Genomic DNA, 23,699 nt, shown 5'->3' with positions numbered 1-23,699 from the left:
AAATGATATATGATAAATAATATTCATTCTTCAGTTAATTACATTTGTTTAAATTTTTTTTCAATTTTTTTTTAATTCTAATATAACTTAGTGATGAGCCTGAGTGATACTGTAACGTTTAGTGATGTACCTAACAAACTACACACACACGGCGAGCGAGTTGTTAAAAAGCAATAAGTATGCCTCTTTTTGATTTCTTTTTCCCTTATAATAATCTAATAATGACGATATATTGATGTTTTAATTATTTTGCCAAACATTGAGGCAATTTGCACGCCTCGTTTGCGTGAATACTGTCAATTTATTGCATAAAGGAAGTTTAATTTTGAAATTAAAAGAAATATTAACAAAAGCGAGTGAAAGAAACAAGCTGTATCTCTGACTATACCCGAATATTTTTTTTTAACATCTACATTGCATGCATAATGTCCGCGTGTAAATATGATTAGAAAAATAATTTGATTAGAAAAATAAAACTTGGCTTACCCTTTGTTACAAAGCAATTATTAAGTAATCCGGTTCCATTTTCGATCTATTTTTCCCCTCTATGATTATGTTAACCTAAACTATTGTAAGACACGTACGCACACATTAAATTCATAAAAATAGCTTTCCGTTTAATTTAGTTCAGTGGCAAAGTATTTTGCTTTCTGTCAATGGAAAATTGATTTCTTTAATGGTAAGTTTTTTGGTTACTTTCTAGTTATTATACATATATATATATATATATATATATACATATATATATATATATATATATATATATATATATATATATATATATATATATATATATATATATATATATATACAGTTAAACCCCGCTATAATGAAACTACAAGGAACCGAAATTTCGCTTCACTATAACCGGGAGTTCACTATATCCGTTACGCAGGCAATTTCACAAATGGTTCCCAAACTCCTCCCTTTTATTACATTATATTCATATAAATGACTGAAAAATATTATGCGGTAGAAAAAATGTGTCATTTTTCATCACTCTTCGTCTTGCGTACAAATAAAAATTAGTAATCTTTAGCTGATGAGCAATCCTCAACATCAGATATGGAAACACTTCCCGACTCTCAGATAATTTTTCCTAAATTTCTGTTATTCCGCTTTTTAAACCTGTCTAACCTGCCATTCAAGCGCATGAAAGTAGTTTCTATAGATAGTTTTAAAAATCGGTCTATGTATTTATTTTGAAGTAGAAATTTCAAAATTATTACAAAGAAAATGGGGAGGAAATCAGTCGAAGACAGAAAAAAGTTCATTATATCCAACTTAATCACTCCTTTGGTTCACTATATCCGGGAGTTCACTATAAGCCGTGTTCACTATAGCGGGGTTTGACTGTATATATATATATATATATATATATATATATATATATATATATATATATATATATATATATATATATATATATATATATATATATATATATATATATGCAGGGTGATTCTAAAAAGATGGGAAAAATTTTAGGAAGTGATAGTACACACCCTAGCAAACAATTTTTATCAAAGAATGCTTGGTCGAAAACAAAAAGCAAAGTTGCTGGAGCATTTGGAAAGTTGTTTAATGCAAACGTGAAAGCTCCATTCCTGTTGCGAGTTACTGCGCTGCGTTACTTGTCGCCAAGCTTTCGTGACATGTCTGGTGTGCTTCAGAGTGTTCGCCTATCTTTTCCTCGCAGTTGTACTGCGTGCATAGCCACTGCCGGGAACTGTTTTGAACACTTATTGTAATCACATGCCATTAAATTTGCTTTTATAACTTAACTTCACCGTTCTCTGTGCGTTTTTGCCTCATATAAGAACATAAACTTTGACGCCCTCTAGCGGTTTTGCGTTTTGTTTTTGACCATGCATTCTTGGATGAAAATTGTTTGCTTGATTGTGTACTATCACTTCCTAAAATTTTGCCCAACTTTATAGAATCACCCTGTATATATATATATATATATATATATATATATATATATATATATATATATATATATATATATATATATATATATATATATATATATATATATATATATATATATATATATATATATATATATATATATATATATATATATATATATATAAAGCTGGTTGTGGTGAAAACTTTTAATGGTTTTAACTCGGAATTTTAACGGTTTAAGCTGTTTTGATGACAAAACGAATTTTCTCCGTCTTCACTCCAATCAAAAAAGGGTAAAACCATCAGTTGAAAGTCTAGCTTTTGCCATTCAGTTTTGCTTTCCGTAATATATCTTTACCTTTACTGCAATCATTTATGCGATTATTTTCCATACTGGTCTTTACTTTTTAGCAATTACTTTATGGTTTTGAACATTGTATAAATAAAGCTGCGGTTTGACGGTATTGTGAAAGCGATTATAATTTCATCATAATAAAACACTTGAGCCGCAGTGGCTCATGGGACAGAGCACGCATTTCCCAATGACGTCATCCAGGTTCGAATCCCAGTAATGAATAATCGATGCAAATTCATAAAATATTCTTCAAATATTCGCATCTGGAACGGGTGCAGATTTACTTCGTAAATTTAATAGAGAAAACTTGCTCCCATATGGTAAAATGCGGTTGAGAGAAAAGATTTATTTTTGCTGAAAATATTTATTATATCCGTAATATCGTAAATATATATTTTCGTATTATCGTAAATATAGATTATCGTAAATATATATTTTCCGCTTGTGTATTTAATAACGGTGAAAAATAAGTCCGATTACAGATTTTTTTTTTTGAAAGAAAAAGCTTGTTGTTGTATGGTAAAAAGATCCTTGATGGTACGGATTTACTTCGTAAATTTTACGGTTTTTCTTTTCACAACCAACAATGCTGCCAGTTTAAAGCATTAAATTTTACAAGATTTTCTTACAGTGCATGATTTTGAATTTTTACCAACAGAGAAAATAACGAAAATACATTTAAACTTTATATATAATTTTTTTTCATCCTGGAACTAAGTCTAGAAATTGTTTTCTCTCTCTAACGGATAGAGAAGTGAGAGGAATATTTATTAAAAGTTTAAAAAACTAGCTGAAGTAATCCTAGTTGACAATACGCATGAATTGCGTCACATCTTTTAAATCATTATTTTGTGTTGTTCAATTAACATGTAATTATTACTCGAAATATGCCTCAATCAAACTTTTCCCAGTTTAACATATTATTATTTTGTAAAAAATCAAATTCAATTTTGAAAGTCTTAGTTTTTCTACTGATTGTATTTTTCTCCATTCAAATCTTACAATTTTACGAGACATATCAATAAGCATTAATCATTCAAAAGTTTAAATTTTGTCACTTACAGGTATTGATATCCGTCAGGAATGGTGATAATACGAGAAGAACATTTTGGTAACTATGCATTAAATGTATTGCGGAATTCAATCGTTACTGGTGTTCCACAAATTGTTGACGCAACCAGCACTCCAAAAAAACTCATCCGGGCTTTAGTACTCGCCGCTTGTGTATTGGGATTCTTATACCAATCTTCAGATTTCATGGATCTTTATTGGCAGTACAAGACGATAACGGATGTTAGTGTGCAAACAACAAAAGAAACAGAACTGCCTTCTATCACCCTGTGCAATCTCAATGGGTAATGTATTTTAGAACATTAAAATATTTAACTATTTCTGTGAATAAAAAAGCATGTTAATTAAAAAGGAAGCACTTAAAAAATACACGTAAATTTACGGATAATGACTGGCAGCAAATATTCATGGCAAAATACGTAAAAAATATTTAGAACTTAACTTACGAATTACCCGTAATTTTACGATGTAGAAACTATTGGATCAGACTGTAAAATACGCAGCACTGACTATAAAATAACAATTGTAACCTAAAAGTTCTCTCATAAAAGAATGGACACCATTCGTCACAATAGTCACAATAAAATATCACAATAGATGTATAAAATCCCTTTTAAAATAACGGACTCTATCCATAAAACAACAAAGGAATCACGTTAATAAACAATTGGAATCTTTTCGTAAAATGAATTTCGAGACCAACAACCTGCCTGCAATTTACTCATAATTGCTGTAATATGATCAGCGTTATGCACTGGCTGGATTTACTTCTTTAGTCACATTAAATTTAAAATTAAATTAAAACAATTGTTTTAGTACTGAATTTTCACTTGCTGTATAATTTTTTTTTGTTTAATCCTGTAAATAATTGGGATAAACATTATCAACAAGTTCCAAACTGTACAAAAACAAATAATATCAAGCAGAGGCCATCACTTTGCCAATTGTAGTTGATACAGGTTAAAAAGCAGCAGTATGGAAATATTTGATTATGCTGTAACATGCACTATACAGATTTATTTTTTATTGAGAACAAGATCGAGGAGAATTAAAAAAAATCAATTAATTAGTGTTGAACAATGCTACCAAATCATGAAAAAAACACAATGGAAGAGCTTGGTGGAAGACCAGGCAAGTGACATTTTAGGGACTTTTATGAATCAGTGACAATAACATAAAGTGGTCGTATCAATATGGGCTTCTTTATTGTAAAAGCTTATTGTTTGCTTTCACTTTAATCTTAACATAAAAAATCTACATTAGTTTTCAGTATACTTGCATGATTTTGATTTTAAAATAAAGTTGTGGTAAATAAAATAAGAAAAAAGAATTATTAGATCTACAATCTAATAAATTGGTCATAAAATAGTTTGGACACCATTTTTTTTTTTGCCTTGATAATAGCCTCTCTAAAAATGTCAGTTATCTGGCTTTTCAATTAAGCTCTTCAATTGATAAAGCTAAAATAATTTTAGTCTTTTTTTATTTATTTATTATTATTTTTGTTGCCTTTGTCTATGGCCTTACGTTATTCTATTAAGCAAAACACTTTTTTTGTGCAGAATATCATATCAGAATAGAGATTTCCTACGTTTAGCATAACTTGTCGTGATGATATTGCTTGCGGCCAACTCATAATAGTTAAACAATACCATTATCAAGTAATTTTTTCCGGTACATATCCCTTTCAAAATATCCCAACAAGACAGTTATTTCTCGAATATTGGTATTATAACTGCATAGTATTGGCTCAGTTTTAATAATCACCAAATGTATCAATATAATACCTATATCAGCATGTTTGGCACTTATTGCATAAACATTCAACATTTGAGTTTTGTGCGAAGTACATTTATTAGTGGCAACTGGATAAAATCGAAATTTTAAAAGCAAATAGAATTATAAGACCTTGATAAGGACAGAACCATTTCTTTATTGGACCTTTTTTTTTACTGTATAAAACATTTCTAAGTAGTTGGGAAAAGTTCTAATTCTAAAGTATTAATATACCTTTTTTTTGCTGCTGGAAAATATTTTCTGAAACTACAGGGACCCGTTGCAGACTTCTTATTAAAACTGCACCAATTACCATAATACCAGTAGTATATATTTGTTTTTAAGGCAGCAGTTAAATTTTTTTTCTATTAATTTTTACGTGCATATGCATATGCTTTATAGTGTTTATATAAAAACTGAAATTATAGTTTTTAACAAGAGCTATGCATTGCAAAATATATTCTTAAAAATATGGACTTTTATGTATTTATGCAATTTTTTTTACAGATAGTAGTTGTCAAAATCATTATAAACCAACTTTGTTAAATCAAAATAAAAATATTAGTAAATGCATTTTGTTTTTACTTTAGTAATAAAAGAGATCAGGAAATTTGGCAGCCAGTGCACACATATCACCCAATCATAGCTGTGACTTTTGAATCATTTTTAGGGCTCTATCTTTTAATCTTTTCAGACTTATGCTGTAAGCATGCCACGTAATTTTGAATCTTGTCAGACGACGTGGGCAGCGCCTGAGCTGGTACATCTTTCTACAAACTTTCACACTATAGCCAACATACGGACTTCTACCGCCACTTCCTGCGTTGTACATACCGGATCGAACTCACAGTCTTCATTTTCGCATCGGTGGTGTCAGCCAGTGGTTCTTAACCCTTTTAAGCCGCGACCCAAATTTGAGAAATATGTTCATGTCGCGACCCAAAAAAGAGTCAAAATTTTTTTCATTGCTTTATTTTAGATCGTATTTTTAAAAAATCTTCAATCCTACGATGATGATTTTTTATAACTTACAAATTTTTTATTTATTTTTTTAATAATTAAGATAAACAAAAGTACTTTTCGATCCAAGGAAAATTTAATTAATAATCAAGTGTTTTTAATAATTTTTATTGACCAAATTAAAATATATTTATAACTTTTTGAAAATAATTGACATTTTAACTTATTCCTTGACTTAAACAGCGCCACTTCTGTGGAACTATTTTTCTACCTCTTAGAGAGGGCCCTTATGTTAATTCTTTTTTACTTTTTTATTTTATTTTTTATTTTAAACATTAACTACTAAGTATCTTTTATTCTTATATTAGTTTTGCACCTTGATATGCTAAACTAATTTTGAGTCATGTGCCTTTTTTAATTATTATGAACGAACGAGGATTAAGGGTATAGAGTTACCCAGGTACCTCATTAAGCCTAGGCTGAGTAAACCACAATGACTTCTTCTAGGAGGTGTTGGTATTACTTATTATTTGGTGTATTACTAACTTTTTTGGTTCGTCTCAGCGCGACCCAAGAAATATGCTTCGCGACCCATAGGTTAAGAGCCGCTGGTGTAAGCCACGATTTATTGCGGCTATACACATCTGAAACTCGTATGAAAACGACAATGAGAGAACAGGAGCCACGATGATGAAAAACTGGATGTTTGAGCACGGTGAAACAACCATGGCTAATTAGGCCTTTTTTCTAATCATTCACGTGTTGTTTTGTCACGATAACTAGTGCCTGTTTCGAAGGCGTGAAGAACGTCGACATTTTTCATCGGAATTTTTGAGAGCTAATGAAGTTCTTTCATAATATACTGTACTTTTAGTTTTTTAAAAAACTTAAGCGACCTCTGGTATCGGATTTTTAACTTAGGAGAAAGAGCAATGAGAAGCTTAAACATTGCGATCTGCATTTTTTTTTTTTAAATGAGCGTGGTTTCTTATCCATTTTTACACACTGAAATGAATAAAACCATACCCTATTCAATAGAGCTGATTGTATTGAATTTAAGTTGAGAAATGTTTTCCAAAAAATAATTGAATGTGAAGATCAAGGACGTGAAAATGCCTGGTAAAAAAACTGTAAACGAACTCAAACTAAGATTGTCAACAATTGTTAGTCGCGGACAATCTAAAATTTCAGTTTGCCATAATTCAGCACCCAATTTGTTCAACCATTGTAGTTTCTGACGGCTATTGCTCCTAATTTTCTTTTTTTATATCCGTAACATTCTTCAAGTTCTTTAAATTGGGTTTTCACCATTGCTTAAGTACTCCCTTTACTCTCAATTAATCCATGAAATTTTTTTCTGTGACATTAGTCAATGTTTGTTGCCTCTTTCCCTGTTTGTCACTGCTTCGAACATTTTTTTTGGATGTTTGAGATCTTGCAATGATAAAGATATTTTTGGTGCACCATACGAATTTTAAGTAACTTTAACAATTTCTATTTTGCGTTTATTTACTCAGAATATACAGAAGTCGAATTTGTGCGGACCCTAGATTCGAGTCAAGATGTCCAACATTAGGTGGTAAATTCTGGTGTCGATGTTTCAACGAAAGATGGTGCGAAAATGGAACTCTGTTAGATATTCAGGTACACAGTTTTCTACTATATTGCTGTATACAATACGAAATTTCGATACGCAAGACTCAAAAAATTTGAGTTCATCAGGTATTGATAGCTCGCGTGGGGACTTTGATCATAGTTAACACTTTTCAACTTGTCTACGAATGTGCTACGATGCAAAAAGCAGATTTTATCTGGCCCTAAAATCTGTTTAGATCAAGGGGCGAAAAAATTGTTTGAATAAAAGAAAATTTTAGTTTGATTTGTGAATTTCAATGTAAGTAGAAACACTATTAATTCTCATGGCAAAGTCATTGATTAAAAATCTTCGTAACAATTATGTAAGGCCTTTATATCTGGATAAATAAAAATATTTAAAGAAAATATATGAAACAATAATTCACTTCCAAACCGCTATTACTACTCAGGGCTAAAGAGAATAGAAGGGCTGGTTCACTCCTTTGAAGTAGCTCTCGCCGCGCCGATCCTCCGACGTCCCTCTAGTGACGTCACTTTGGCGCAAAGCTCGCACTTTTACTTCAAGAACGCAGCGTTCGGCCTTACTAGCTCTAACTAATATTGGAGCATTTCTTTTTGCGAGATATTCTAAGACATTTGTTATTTTCTATAACGACTTTCCTCAGCTTTTGCAGTGAATTTACAAGAATTTAAAACTATTATCGAAATGCCAGTTTGCGCGATTGCAACTTGAAAAAATTTTGATAGAAAAACAAAAGGAAAAAATATAATTTTCCGCGTGTTCCCTAAAGTAAATGAACAACTATGAAAAGAATGGATTCCGAAATGACACAGTTAATATAAAACAGCAATACGTTTATTCCGTCGTTAGGAACTTTTATAAAAATTCATTATCTAAATCGAAACCGCCTCGTTACTTCAAAAAGAAAGGCAGGTGAAAAAAATAAAAAAATGGATAAAGTTCAAAGAAAATTAAAATGTAAATAAAAAGTATAAATAAAATATTTAGTATATAGTTGAAATTCTCCTAATTTCGTAACATATTTTTAATGCAGTTATTCTAAATATTTATGATTTCTTTAAAAATTATATTCTCTTAAATTTAAATATCAGTAAATTATATAATCGTAAATTTAAATATCTTTAAGCAATTCTTTCCTTCTTTATTTATAAAAAATTGGGCACCTGGGCTGCGCAGAAGGCCCATATCCCATACATCATGAAATAGTACAAAAAGTTAAAATAAAAGACAGTTTGAGTTCAGCAGTCTTTGGGGTCTATAAACAATTGTAAAATTTCTAATGTCATTATGAACCTAAATTATTATTTTGTTTCAGTAATTAGCGTTTAAGGTTGATGTTTCCTAATGATTAAGTATGAACAAATTGCTATTAACGGCATATTTCAAAATCAGGTATTTTAAATTTAACTCAACTTGTTATAAAAGAATATGTAGATAAAAAAAGTGTCGATATATGCTTTCATTTTTCTTAATAATTAAAGTTAAAACTGAACTTTTTAAAATAAAGTATTTATAGTGTCATTTTCGCCAACTAGTAAAACATTTTTATAAGTTTAAAATGGTATTTTTTTTTAATATAATGGCCAAGAAAGTTTTTTTGAACTATGTTTATGAACGGAAATAATGTATTAATTACGTAAAGTTTGAAAGCTAATAACCAGAAAAAATCTAACTTATTTTTACAAAGAGAAAGATGTAAAGTTATCATAATATCTTTGCTTGCGATCTCCGAGATCTGTGGACACAGTGACGTCATGAGGAGGGAAATCGTAGCTTCAGCTCTAAGAGCGGAGTGAACTAGCCCTTCTATTCTCTTTAGCCCTGATTACTACTACTGTTTTTTTTAATTAATAAATTTACGTTACCTGAAACATAAGAATTTTTCTGATAAACTGTTCTACAGTAATATTTTCCTATCAGTTTTTTTTAAAAATTCAAGCAATAATTAATAAACATTGTACAGTAAAATTACTACTATTTTAAAGATTAACCAACAATTTTAAAATATTTTTCGATGTTGTTATTTGCATCTAAAATTTTGACTAGGATTTCATTTTAAATTCAACTATTTGTACTTAAAGTTTAAGTAATTATTTATTATAAAAGACCAAATATAACAACTGGTATTAATTAAGAAGAAAAAGATTTGAAATATTGGGAAAAGGAATTTTTCTTTGAACACTGATAATAATGTACATAGGGATTTAAATTCTCAAATCATAACGCCCTTTGAACCTCATGAAAAACCGACAGCGAAAAATTTCAAAGAGTTAGGAGAAAAAAAATTATAACAGATCATGAGTGACGAAATAAGAAGATTTTAAATTAGAGATAAGGTATTATTTTTTCGGAATAGAATAAAAATAAAACATATAATTTCAGAGATAAGAAAAAAAGAAAAAATAATTAGTAAATATCTAAGTTATCTTCAAGAATATGAAAATATTGATCAACAAAATGTCGCGTTTATGTAAGAGCAGAAACTCCGAATTTCTGCATTGAGATTTGTATTCATCAATGCGTGTCGCTTCTTAATCTACGTTACGTATCCAGAGCTTTAATTACAAACGCTCCGCTATTTATGTTTAAATAAACTTGAGGTATAATATTTTTGTGCGACATCCCATAGTGTTCAGCATTATTGCACTGAAACAAAATAAACCCAATCATAATTTTAAGTACATTTAATGATTTTACATGTAAATATGATGTAATTTACATGTAAATTCTATCACAATCTAATTTGTTTTTAGCTACTAAATTATTTGCGCAATACAAAACAGCCTTATAAAACATATGTGCCCATTTATTTAACACGTTGAATGCAATTAGGGTCACCGGTGACCTGCACTGAATTTGTTCGTTGCGTTCAGTTGAGGAAAAAAAAAATGCTTGAGAATATATGAATATTCATGCATTCTCATGTCTTGTTCCTGACTAATTTAGACTTCAGTCTTATGTAGAACAAACTCTATTATTTAAAATACGCTTTATTTAAAAAAAAAATGTTACTGTTTCGTTTAAATTTTATTTTAACTCTGTAGCATTAGTCATTTTTGGAGGAAAAAAAAATATTTTCCGTCTATCTCAGATGTTTAAAATAAATAAAAAATTAATTAAAAAAAATCAGATTTATTTTTAATTTTCAGTAGATCCTACTTGTTAAAAAGACATTCAATATTCCCTTTTTAGGTTCCTGATAAGGAAGTATACCAAGAAATTAAGCGAATGGAATATAGAGATTATAAAATGTTGATGCAGAGATTGGAGGAGTTCATGTGGGTGTGTGGTATTGTGGATGGCCTGGAATCAGACTCATTGTGCGAGTAAGAGCTTAACACTCTCGTAAAGACACTCAGAAAAATGGGTTTTCCATTTATTTTAGAACCGAAATCTCAGCATCATATCATCTTCATTCTCGCTCCCGTGAAAATGACGGGGTTAGGTTTCTCCCTCTATTTCTCGCTCCCGTGAAATTTCCGGGCTGGAGTGTTCAGTAGCAACGCGACAATAAGAATAAATAATTAATTTATTTTGCCCGGAAAGCATTTTATTTCTCATTTTACACACCAGATGGCAGTACCAAGATATTTTTAAGGTAATTGCAAATTGTTTTTTTTTAAACCTAGATTCAGCACTAATCAAATAAGTGTATTTATAGGCACTTTTATGACAGTTTTCTTGAAAATTAACCGATCGTTATGGGGTTAAATATGTTTTTTTTTATATATTTCTAACGACTACTTGTTTATTCTACAAATTCTTGATTCCACTGATAAGAAGTTTAAAATACACTGTTAGAAATTTCTAGGTAAAAATGGCTAAATAGCAATTTATTTAATTGTTATTTTACCATATTCACCCAAATTAGTCAAATAACTGAAAAAAAGATTATATTCAAAATTTTAAGTGTGAGAAAAAATGTTTATTGAATGTTTTATCTAATACGGTTTAGCAACCAAAATTCTATCTTCGCCAACTAGGCCTAATTTATGAAGACATTTTGCTTCTTGCAGCTAAATACATAGGGGTAGCCCGGGCAAGATGGCAAGATTTGCCTTCACGGTTTCAAGCTGTATTAATTGTAAACGGTTTTAAAACCATAAAGATAAAAAAAATGCTCCTAACCATTAACCTTATGGTTAAAATGATGGACAGATTACAGCTAGTTATTCTACCGTGGATCAGAACTAAAATTTTAACAGTGTAGTGATGGTAAATTTACATTAACATTTGCAGAAATTGTCTTTTTTATGGTTCTGTGAACATTATTAAATGCTGTTCCATTACAGTTTTCCTGTTCAACTATTTTTTGCTCTTCTTCGTAGTTAGTGTTAAATCTTTTCATTTGTCAAAATAAAGGCATTTTAGTAGATTTATTATTTCTCTGGCGATTGCGCTGCACTAGTTTTACGCTATTTTGTTGTTTCTCCTTCGAATTTAACATGGTCATTTTCTTTTGTCTCATCGCCTCCTGTTTTCAAAACAAAGAGAGAGCATTGTTATCAGTTAGAGGAGCGGATGTTATTCAGAGTAGTAAATTACAAGGAGACTTCTGCTTTTTGTTAAAACACAAGCATTTCTGTCATTGAATTTATTGATCGATTGATTTTTGCTGTTTCAGACCCCTACGTTGAGGAAGCATTCGAAATGTGTCATCTTTATTATCACTTTTTCTACGACCCTTAAGTATCTTGCAGTGCATATCAATTTCCCGAATTCCAATTCTATACATTTCGTCAACACTCACAGAAATAAAACTATCACTTTTGAAGATTTAGCAATCCCTGAGCAGTATTTCGTTGATTTTGAGAATCATTTTGTCGCGAAATAACGTGATTTGTAAAGAAACGTTATCAAATGAAAATGTTTCCTCAACTTGAAACCTCATCGGAAGTGCATTATGGAAGATTGTTAATAAGACTAGAATAAAGACTAGACAAAAAACAATTTAAGCTAATAAATGATTTTGAAATGATAAGTGATGACTTAAGATACGCAGCTAGAATAGTTTTCTAGAAATTCACCTTGTACCATAAAGGTCCGGGATTAGAATCTCGCTTCGGGCATGGACGTAATTTATCTCTCTGTTCTATTTGTCTTAGTTGTGTTGTGCCACCTATATGATGCCCACATTGAAGTAATTATTGGAAAATCGATATTTGTTTTAATTTTTAATTTAATGATATTTCAGTATTCATTTTTTTCAGTGAAAAGGTTATTGGAAATTTTTAATGCTCCATAATTATTTAGTTAGTATTTTCTTTTGTATTATCATGATTTTCTGAGTTTGAAGCAAATCCACTCTACCAATAAACCTTTTCTACAGAAAAGGTACACCTTTTCTTCTTACATTTGCAATGGTCAGATAAAGTTCCCTTAGCATGTTCATTCAAATCATTAACTTTCTTCTTGAGAAGAATTCTGGGATTTTGGGAGTTTTTTTAGTGTTATTCAATTTTTTTTTCTTCAAATAACATTTAAGAAAGCTTTTTTCGATCTACTTTTTTGATAAAACGCATTTGATTGTTGCATTTTAGTTTTATATCTGTATTTCTTATCTGTATTTATCTGTATTTCTTCTGTTACAACGAATGCTGTTTTTCAAAAAACTAAAACTCATGCTTGTGAGTAAAGATGTGAACAAGAAGAAAATATTTCGTAACATTCTCGTATGAAGGTAAATATCTGCCACCTAGTTCTTGAGAGGAGCCAAATATGTCATCATTGGCATGCTTTCGAGTTTTTATCACTTTCAGTATTTTTAAGACATCCTTCCTGCTCCCGTGAAAATGACGGGGTGAGGTTTCGCCCTCTATTTCTAGCTCCCTTGAAATTTCCGGTTTGGAGTGTTCAGTAGAAACGCGCCAATAAGAATAAAACAAATTCGTTTCTTTTGACTGAAAAACAATTAATTTCTCATTTCACACACCAGATGGCAGTACCAGGATATTTTTAAGGTAATTGCAGATAGTTAGATTATTTTAAACTAGATGTTAGCACTAATCAAATACGTGTATTAGGCAAAATAGGCGCTTTTATGACCGTTTTCTTGAAAATTAACCGATCGTTAAGGGATTAACTAAATCGTACCTACAACTTTCAAAAGTAATTTCAGATCGTCATATTTCCTCTACAGCCATTTCAATTCCGGTATTCATCGTTTGTAGAATTAAATAAATATTCATTGTAGCAATAAATAAATTCTAGCAAGAACGAATAAAGTTTACATTTACCAAATAACTTACTGATTGACTGTAAGAATGCATAAAAAATGACGGATAAGGCAAGAATATTTACTTTGTAGCATGTCATAATAATAACTTTATAACAAAAATATTTTATTACTTAAAATGTTTCAGAGATCAGGTGTTTTGCATCGAAATACTGATTCAGCGGCAAACAGAAGTCATGAATATATCTTTTTATTTTATTTCAAATTGAACTTTGAAGTGTCTGGGAATTTTAAAATATAGTGCTCTGGAAAAATATTAAAATCCGAAATTTCAATGTTAGTTAAAAACTGTTTAAATAAAGTATTATTTCTATTTATTTTTTTCGCGATGCTAGAACGAAACCTTTGAAGGGTGTGGCGCATTAAAATTCGAGAAATTTGTTAAAAACGCTTGAGTCGAGATTTCTACTATATAAGGCAGTCAATAATCAGATTTCACAACGGTACAGTGAAGGTTTGTTATTTAAAATTGCAGAACGGGTTTAGCAGAGCTATGAGTTTTTTTAAATTTTTTTTTATTAAAACGTAATTTAAACCATAGTATGGTTACGTTTATTACCATAGTATAGTTACGTTATTGAATGAAGTTTCTTTGTAATCGTTAAATCAATGAAAGCATTTTTTTATTTCTTATGAGCTGCTCAATCAGTCTTCCCGATGAGCAGACCTAGTGCGTTCTCCAGAAGTAGTATCCACTCTTTCAGGACCACCACAATGTGTGAGATACCGTTGGCCATGTTAATTTGGACGTCTAGTTTCTGCCACACTAGATGGCAGCACCGAGACTCTATTTGGATGCTAAATCAATGAAAACTTAAACCTTTAATTTGAAGCTTGTTATTAATTGGCTATTATCACGATTAAACCTTTAATTTAAACCACTAATTAACACTTTTTTTAAACACTTTAAATCTTTGAAAAGTACCATAGAATGGTTCAACTCTGAGCAAAATTTGCTAACCGCATGTTCTGAATTAATATTTCAGCTTGAGATATTATCAGAATGTGCGATGTCCAAGTAGAACTGATGCTATTGAAGCCTGTTGGACCCTTAATACAATAATCGGACGACCAGAAACTGAACCTAAAAAAATCTCCTCAATGGGAGGTAAGTTAAAGGGTGAAAAATGATTCCCATTTTATCATTATTTTTTAAGAAAACTATCATGACCGGATTAGAATTTTTAATTTTAGAAAAAAAGTGATAGATAAATAAATACAAGTAAAGGGATACAGAAAAACAAATTTGGAGAAATAGACAAAGAATTATTTCGACTTATTAATTAAAATAGAACATTTTCAATTATCAAGTGATTAAACTTTTAATTGACGGGAAAAACACTCAATATTTCCTTTTATATCAAGGTGATGAAATCGATAGCTAAAAATGAATTCTTTGATATTGATTAATTTGTTTATGAGTTAAGAAAATGCTAATGCGTAAAGAAAATGTTTCAATATTTTACCTTTATTATCGAAATAAATTTATTTTTTAACAAATAAAATGAATTTTAATCCATACATTATATTTTTTAGATAATATTTTAATACTAGGAACTTCACAAAATACTTTTAAAAGCAATTCGCAAAAAGCTACTATGGTGCAAAATTTAATTCTACGTAAAAAAAAAGAAAAGAAAAAAAATTTATTTGTGTTATGATATTTTTTATTGCATTTGGTTAAATTACTAATTATTCGCTAGTAACATGCAAATCGAACTTAGAATTAAAATTAGTTAATTGGTGAATGTACAGTGCTTCAAAAGAACGGACCAGAATAACTTTTAATCTAATGATCGGCTCTTTATTTTAAATGGAAAATACTATATTTGAGCAAATTCGATCGAATGGTTCCTGAAAAATCGAATTTTAAAATTACGACTTTCTTAAAAATCGAAAAATTTTAAAATTCAATTTCTCAGGAACTATTCAGCCCATTTAGCTTAAATTTTTCATTTTGCTATTTAAAATAGCTTTTTGTAAATTTATATCTAAAAAAACTCCATACCTTTACAATTTCAACTATTGCTATATAAAATAATTAATATTTACTAAAAGTTATATTTTGCATGATATTATCTTCGGTCAATCGAAATAAATGCTTGCAAAAGTTTTGAATTCGCTTAAAAAATTCTCTAGGTTTGGCAAAAACGCGAAAAATAAAATTAAAATCAGGGGGTCCAAACTTTGTGCCGCTCTGCTGACCAAACTATGGGGACCATATTTCGCAGATTGTGGCTACTCCCTATAATTTGCAGGTCTGAATGCTTTGAGAAAAATGTATGTTTATTTATAAGAAGCACGATTTTGCGTCCGATTTCGTAGCTTAATATCATCTGTACTAATTAATTAGCATATTTGAGGTCGCTTCCTCAAACCATTAAGATGGAGTCATAGAACGTGAAGTTTTGATCATTGGATCAAAAGTTATTCTTCTGGGTAGTCCGTTTTTTTTTTTTTGCTCACTGTACGTTTATTTCATTTTCCAGAATACACCATGAGTGTACGTCCTCACCTTGAAGAATATCCCGACACCATCAAAGTTGCTGCAGTGTATCTCTCCATTCATGGCCCTCGGCAGATTCTCAACCCCTTCACCAATGGATTTTACATGGGTCTCAACACGATTCAGGCTTTTCGATTACGAAAGGTTTTGTGGGAAATAATTTTCAAAAAGTTAAAAATCAAAACAGTTAAACTAAACAATATTCCATAGTTTCATTTGTTATCATTTTATAAGAACTCTTGTTTAAAACGCGTGTGAATTTGTTTTAGGTTGAAAAAAAACTTCTTCCTGCCCCGTACGATACAAACTGTATAGATTACACAAAAAGATGGAAATTAAGAGGAGGACGTGGTCCCACCAATCAAAAAGTAATACGCATTAAGTAATATCGTAGGTATATTTTAAGTCATTTATCTATCTCAAGCACGATTTATCGCAGGTGCTTAAAATATTAATACCGTCAATACTACAGTAGGTATTGTAAGGTATGTCTTTGTAATTCATTTACTTTAACCCAGTGTTTCCCAACGTGGGGCCCACGCCCCACTGGGGGGCATTTTGATTGTTAAGGGGCGCAATTCGAAAATTGACTCGACACGAGTTTAACCCTTTTGCTCCGCGCCATTTAAATGCAATGCTAGATTTCGGTGCCAAAATTAAAAGAAAAAAGCAAATTCTTAAATAATTGAGGCCAATAAATATTACGTGACTTAGCGATTTTTTAGGCGACGAACCTGAAATGAAGTATCTGTTAACAGTCGATGGTAAAGCATCTGTGAGTTATTTAGTCGGTATTTTTGAGAAACTAAATATATTAAATAAGCAACTTCAAGGAACAGATGAAACTCTGTTTGATGCAAAAGCGAAGATATTAGGCTTCATTACCCTTATTGAATTATGTCAGAAATATATTAACAACAAAAACTTTGAACAGTTTCATTGGCTCCAAAGATGTGAAGTAAATGATACAGCTTTACTTGTTATTGTCGATCATCTGAAAATTCTTTCGGCTGATTTAAAAGAAACATTTTCTGATTTAAAACAAATTGATTTTCCGACAAGGATAATGCAGTCAATGTTAGTGGATTTGTCTGATATATCAAATATGCAGTATCAAGAAGAACTCGCAGAAATGTAAAATGATGAGTCACTTAAAATTTTATTTAATATAAAAGGAGTGATGGCATGGCTTTGTGAGGAAACAGAAATCAAATACCCAAATGTGCAAGAAAACTATTGTTACAGTTTACATTTTCATATTTAGCTGAATGTGGATTTAGTTTTGTAAATGATTTTTTGGTAAAAATAAGAAATCGCCTGGATGTAATACAACGGGGAGACTTGAGACTGAAGCTAGCTAAATTGGAACATAAAATCTCTGTGCATCAAGCATTCAGCGCAAGGATCTCAATAAATTAAAATATTAAATTATTATAGAAAAATCTTAAAATTATTTCGAATTTGATTATATCAAAATTATTTCGATTTTCAATTTATTTCTTCATTATATGTTTTGAAAATTTACTTACTGTGTTTCGTTAACAATTTCCTAGTGATTCTTTCCTAAAACCTCTATTTTAAGCTACTTAAGTGAACAATTCAATTTTTTAATATTAAAATTTATGGATATGTTACATGGGGGGGGGCATAAGAATTTTAGAAAGGATTAGGTGGGGCATGGCACAAAAAAGGTTGGGAAACACTGCTTTAACCCATTAGGTGCCTATTGTGGGAACATTCACTATTTTTTTTTCCTGCAACTAATTTTCATTGATTTATGACTAAATTCGAACAATGATTATTAATAGTTCACTGAATGTTAACAACAACAAGATTTCCTAAACCAGAAGAAATTTAGAAAACTCCGCTTATGTTATGCTTACGAGATGATGTGCGAACAAGATTTATGGAAGTATATTCTTGTGATTTATGTTCGAATTTTAGCAAAAATTTAACATTCATAAGAGTTTATTGTATGTTATAAATTCTAATCGGTCGCGAGGCAAAAATAAGTTTAAAAAAATTTATATCACTATATAAATTAAGTGTAAGGTTTGCTACTTTTTGAGTGCTATCCTTTATTTAGTGAAAACCGTGTAAAATATGACCGGTTGTTTCTTTTTAGATAGCATTATAGCATGCTTGTGGTGTCTTCTGATTTCATTCATTACTTGTTCAGAGTTAGAATTTAAATTGAAAGATCGAGTATTATCGCGATGACTAAAAGTATAATACCACTAAATGTCCCGTTTTTCCAAGCTTAGGCGCTAAAATCAATTGGAAGTAGTAACCCAAAAGTCTTAGGACGAATAATAGCTCCTAGTACCATTCGTGCTCAGCTTTACACGGTGGACCATTCATATTATAATTTTAATGAAAAAAAAACATTTTTGAAGACATCAAATATTATGAGGAAAATAGGCATAATTAGACAGATTTGCAGAACCCATTATCCATTAAACTAGCCTTACACATAAAAAATTCAAAGACCAACCAATTTGCAACAGAGCTAGAGGACGCCCAAACTGAGATGGCTGGTCTTCGTTAATGTAGATTATTAGAAACTATCTATTATTAGAAACTATTATTATTAAAAACTATCGAGTTATTTGAACCACCGAGGCTTGGCAACAGAGAAAACAAGTAGAAATGTTCTAGGTAAGGCCATGACTCTCCCCTGGACATCATGCCAATGATGATGATGATGATGATATACATATATATGTATATATATATATATATATATGCATATATATATATATATATATATATATATATATATATATATATATATATATATATATATATATATATATATATATATATATATATATATATATATATATATATATATATATATATATATATATATATATATATATATATATATATAATACAAAAATTAAATACTTTTGTATTAATAAAATAATTAAAACTCTTTCGTTTTCATAAAATGTCTTTGTTAAAGAATAAACGTAGAGAGATTCTATTTTGGGAATTCAAGGCTGAAAACATACCATTGAAATATAAATAGATTTATATTTCAAAGGAAGAGTTATTTTTAGAATCGTTCCCTTTTTCAATTCCATATAAGGAAGCAGAAATGATTTTCCTTAATGCGTAAGGATACAAGGAATGTACGAAATGTGCCTTTTTACCTCAAATCTATGTTGGTATAAAACGTTAGAACGCATAGTTTTGCGTGTCCTTTTCATCATGATTTGATCCTGATAAGCTGTTCAGGAATTGTCAGAAGTCTTGTCCATTCCCCTCCCATAGGGAGTGTGGACGTGAACTTTTAGCAATACCAGCCTACATTTAAATAAACCTGTTTAGAACGTATGATGGCTTAAGACTGCAATTATTTCAAGCTAAATACAACACTGATAACAGGGTTGGAGCCCTGTTATTACACACACACACACATATATATATATATATATATATATATATATATATATATATATATATATATATATATATATATATATATATATATATATATATATATATATATATATATATATATATATATATATATATATATATATATATATATATATATATATATATATATATAATTTTGAGTTTATGACTACTAATGTTCAATGTCAGCACTGTGGTCGGTACGAGCCGAGTGCAAAATTCGTATCAACCACCCATCACTGGGATTCGAACCTGGTTCTACTTATTGGATGGCGAGCGCTCTTTCCCTTGATTCACCACGGCTCTATTGATTGTAATTACAGTTTATTTACGTCGCACTGGAACTCCATAATGAGCTATTGGCGACGGACTGAAAAAATCTCTGAGGATCATTTGGAGGCATGCCACCACAATTTTGATCCTCTGCAGAGGGGGTGCTGCACCCCTACTTCGATAGCTCGAAGACCTTCATTGGAAGTCGAGCTCTATACGGTAGAACAGTTGAGCGAGGAACAATACAGCACACTTTCAGTCCCTTCGAAGACTGATTTAAGGGATCACCTACCAGCACACTGACCGTAGCCAATGGTGTTTCACTGCGATGTTCGTCTGGGAACCATGTCTTAATGATCAGTCCACTGCTGTGCCAAATTCATTGAATTCAATGAGTTTAGTTTGGAACCGTTTCTTTATAAATGACAAAGGTAAGACCTCTTTTCAAGTCAAAGAGGTTCGAGGCGGGACGGCTGCTTGCCGGGCGGTTGTCCAGACTTAAGCCGTAGTCCTCTAGTTGCTAATCTTTGGCATATACCATGGGCGTATACTGACCATGGCAATGTAATATGGTGGACGGAAAGTAATATACTAGTAATCTTTAGCTTCGTAGTACATTTATTATTTCATTCAGCATGTAGAAAATTACTCATCAAAACTAGTCGCTTATATTCTTCAAGAGAGATTGTTCAACAGTTCTAGTGTGACTGACAATCTTTCTATTTAATTACGAGCATCCTGGATAGCCCTTGAAGCCCAATCATCGTTCTCTTATGCTCTGACTTAGATGCATAAATACAAAATTCAAGAATACAAGCAAATTTATGGTCATGGCATCAACGCGGGTGTTTAAAAAGTGTGGCTAAAAGGAACAAAAGTTTAACAATTTAAAACTTTATGTAACATAATATGGTGAAAGAAAGTCACATCTTTATTCATTATTTCGAAAAATTTTGCCTACATCCGAGGCTGGGAATCAACAAAGCTAACTGTTGAGCTATAATGGCTCATGGTACAGAGCGTTCATAACCCTATTTCAAAGCCCAGCTGTGGCTGGTTGATGTGAACTATGTGCCCGACCAGCGCCGACCACAGTTCTGACGTAAAATATCGTCAGTTGTAGATCGATCATGGGTTGGAATCTCCTTTCCATCAAATTGGCCGAGGAAGATTTTAATGGCTTCCCCTCCGTGTAACGCAAATATCGGTTAGTTCCATCGAAAAGTTGCCCACGAAAGCTAGTTTTCCTTATGCTTGATTCAAGCGTTTCTTTGTCCTGTGGGTTGGGTTCAGTCACAAAGCTATGATGTTGAGAAAAAACATTTCCAATGCCCACCTGTGATAACATCCGTCAATTCAGGCATATACATGGTGATTTTGTTGGCCTCTCTTGCGGGGGCACCATATTAAGTGGGCCAACGTCGCTCCCATAGTGAGGACAGATAGTACAGAGAAGAAAAGGACAACCATGCCTGGCCCGGGATTCGAACCCAGAACCTTTCTGATGCAAGGACAGTTCCCTGCCCCCTACACATGCCGGTCGACTGCTGAAAATTGATAGTCATAAATTTAGAATTGGGTCAGCCATTCAACGCCCGTAATAAAATAAAATAAAATAAAATAAAATAAAAGGAAATGAAAGGAAGTAAAATAAAATGAAAGGAAATTAAATAAAAAGAAAGGAAATAAAATAAAATGAAAGGAAATTAAATAAAAAGAAAGGAAATAAAATAAAATAAAATAAAATAAAATAAATAAAAAACTTAAGATTGGAAGTTAAAATGAAGGGTGCTAGGCTCTTGAGGCAAAATAAATGAAATGAAGGTTGTGGCCGATCACACACAGTATCACGGCTTGAATGCTGAAAAAGTTAACCCTAAAGCACTTAAAGCCTTTTGCTGCAGCTGATTTATCAAAGTAAGTTGTTCATATTTTTAAATTTTCTAAAGCAATGGTTCAGTCACTGATCACTGATTGGACGAGCATTGTATAACAAAACTGAAGAATTAATTTTCTTTAACGTTTAGGAATGCTTTGAGGAATGCCAAAAGAACATCAGTTTGAAGTATCGTGGTTGCTTCGCAAATTACTACAAAATTGTAGGAAATGAAAAAATCTGCGGTGATAAAGGTAAAGTGAACTTTTAAACAATTGTTATTCTGTTATCTTCTAAGGATTGACTATAAATTTTTTAATGAATATTTGTGTGTTCATTGTTATTTTATTGAATTTAAAAAAAATTAATAACATTTTATTTTCTAAAAAAAAAATACTATTTCTTCTTCTATTTCACCATTTTCGAGAACTTAGTAGTTTACATGTAATGCTTTCCGAGTCAGCCATTAATGAGCGAAATTTCAATTTGCCATTTTTTTCCTGTTCGATCCTTATGCAAATAAGCAATTCTCAAACGAATCGCATCTAGTTCGGCGCGTATTTGGCATTTGTTTTAAGTCATATCGTTGGAGTAAACATTAAAGCTTTTGTGATAAAATTTTTCAAAAGAATGGAGCTGAAAAACAAAGAAAGAAGGTTTTTAATACTTTGATTCACATGTTTTAGAAAGAAAAAAAACAATAATTGAAATTGTCTAAAAATCCTTTATTTCTATACTAGAAGACAAAACCAATTATTGATTTTTAACGCACAATATATAATCATAGAAATAATGCGTAACAGAGGGGCAAAAACCTAGAAATAGTTGATACTCAGATTTTTTTTCCAGTACCCTGCCATATATTGACATTCGATATTCGGGTAGCAATTGTTGACCACACATTAGGTGTGTCCATATATGGCAACGTTCCTTTTAAAAAGTAACGAGTAAAAGTACACGTATTTTTAAAAAAGGTAACGAGTAAAAGTACAAGTATTTTTAAAAAAGGTAACAAGTAAAAAGTTCTTATTTTAAAAAGTAACGAGTAAAAAGTACAAGCAAAAGTACAAGTACTATACAAAAAAAGTAACGATTTAAAAGTACATTTCCAGGAAATAGAAAATTCAAAGTAACCTAAAATTTTATTGAATAATATTCCTATGTTCCTTAATGTTTTGGCAAAATTGTTGTTATTCATTTTATTATTTTTAATTTTGAAAGTTACGGACATTAATTTATTTTTAAATTCGGAAGAATATTATAATATAATTTTATAATATAATCGTATAATATAATTTTAAAATCAAATGTAATTTTAATATCAAACTTTTTATGGATTTGCACGAAAAAGAAATTTTGTCTATTGATTTTAATATTTAGTTTATTATTTTTATTTATTTAAATTACCAATGATTTAAAAAATTTTTACTCTATAGAAACGCGTTTTAAAAGCCCAAACATAAACAAAGCAAACACGGGGTTTCAGATAGCTTTGTGGCCTTTGAGCTAGCAAAAAATAATTGAATGTGCAGTATAAGTTGAAACAGAACAGTCTACAGTTTTATTTGTAACAATGGCTAATGCTGAAGTCATGCGAGAAAATCATTTTCCGAACATTTCTGCCTAACGGAATAATTAAAATTTGTAAACGAATTTTAGTATCAGCGGCTAAATTAATACCTTCTAGTT

The 23,699-nt window shown here is 30.7% G+C and overlaps 1 protein-coding gene across 1 annotated transcript in view; it reads left to right on the top strand.

Moving 5' to 3' along the window:
- The first annotated feature begins 3,352 nt into the window (after positions 1–3,352).
- The window catches only part of LOC122272152 (degenerin mec-4), a 30,607-nt gene continuing 10,260 nt past the window's right edge, over positions 3,353–23,699 (top strand). Inside the window, exons 1-7 of the mRNA XM_087162139.1 lie at positions 3,353–3,624; positions 7,594–7,720; positions 10,887–11,020; positions 14,916–15,037; positions 16,419–16,579; positions 16,705–16,803; positions 22,162–22,264. Coding sequence (XP_087018265.1) covers positions 3,353–3,624; positions 7,594–7,720; positions 10,887–11,020; positions 14,916–15,037; positions 16,419–16,579; positions 16,705–16,803; positions 22,162–22,264 — 1,018 coding nt within the window. The remainder of the gene's footprint in view (positions 3,625–7,593; positions 7,721–10,886; positions 11,021–14,915; positions 15,038–16,418; positions 16,580–16,704; positions 16,804–22,161; positions 22,265–23,699) is intronic.

The sequence above is a fragment of the Parasteatoda tepidariorum genome, chromosome 4, assembly GCF_982258835.1.
Source record: "Parasteatoda tepidariorum strain Cologne lab strain chromosome 4, Ptep-v5.0, whole genome shotgun sequence".
NCBI classification, from domain to species: Eukaryota; Metazoa; Arthropoda; class Arachnida; order Araneae; family Theridiidae; genus Parasteatoda; species Parasteatoda tepidariorum.
This window is presented reverse-complemented; position numbering and strand designations above follow the sequence as displayed.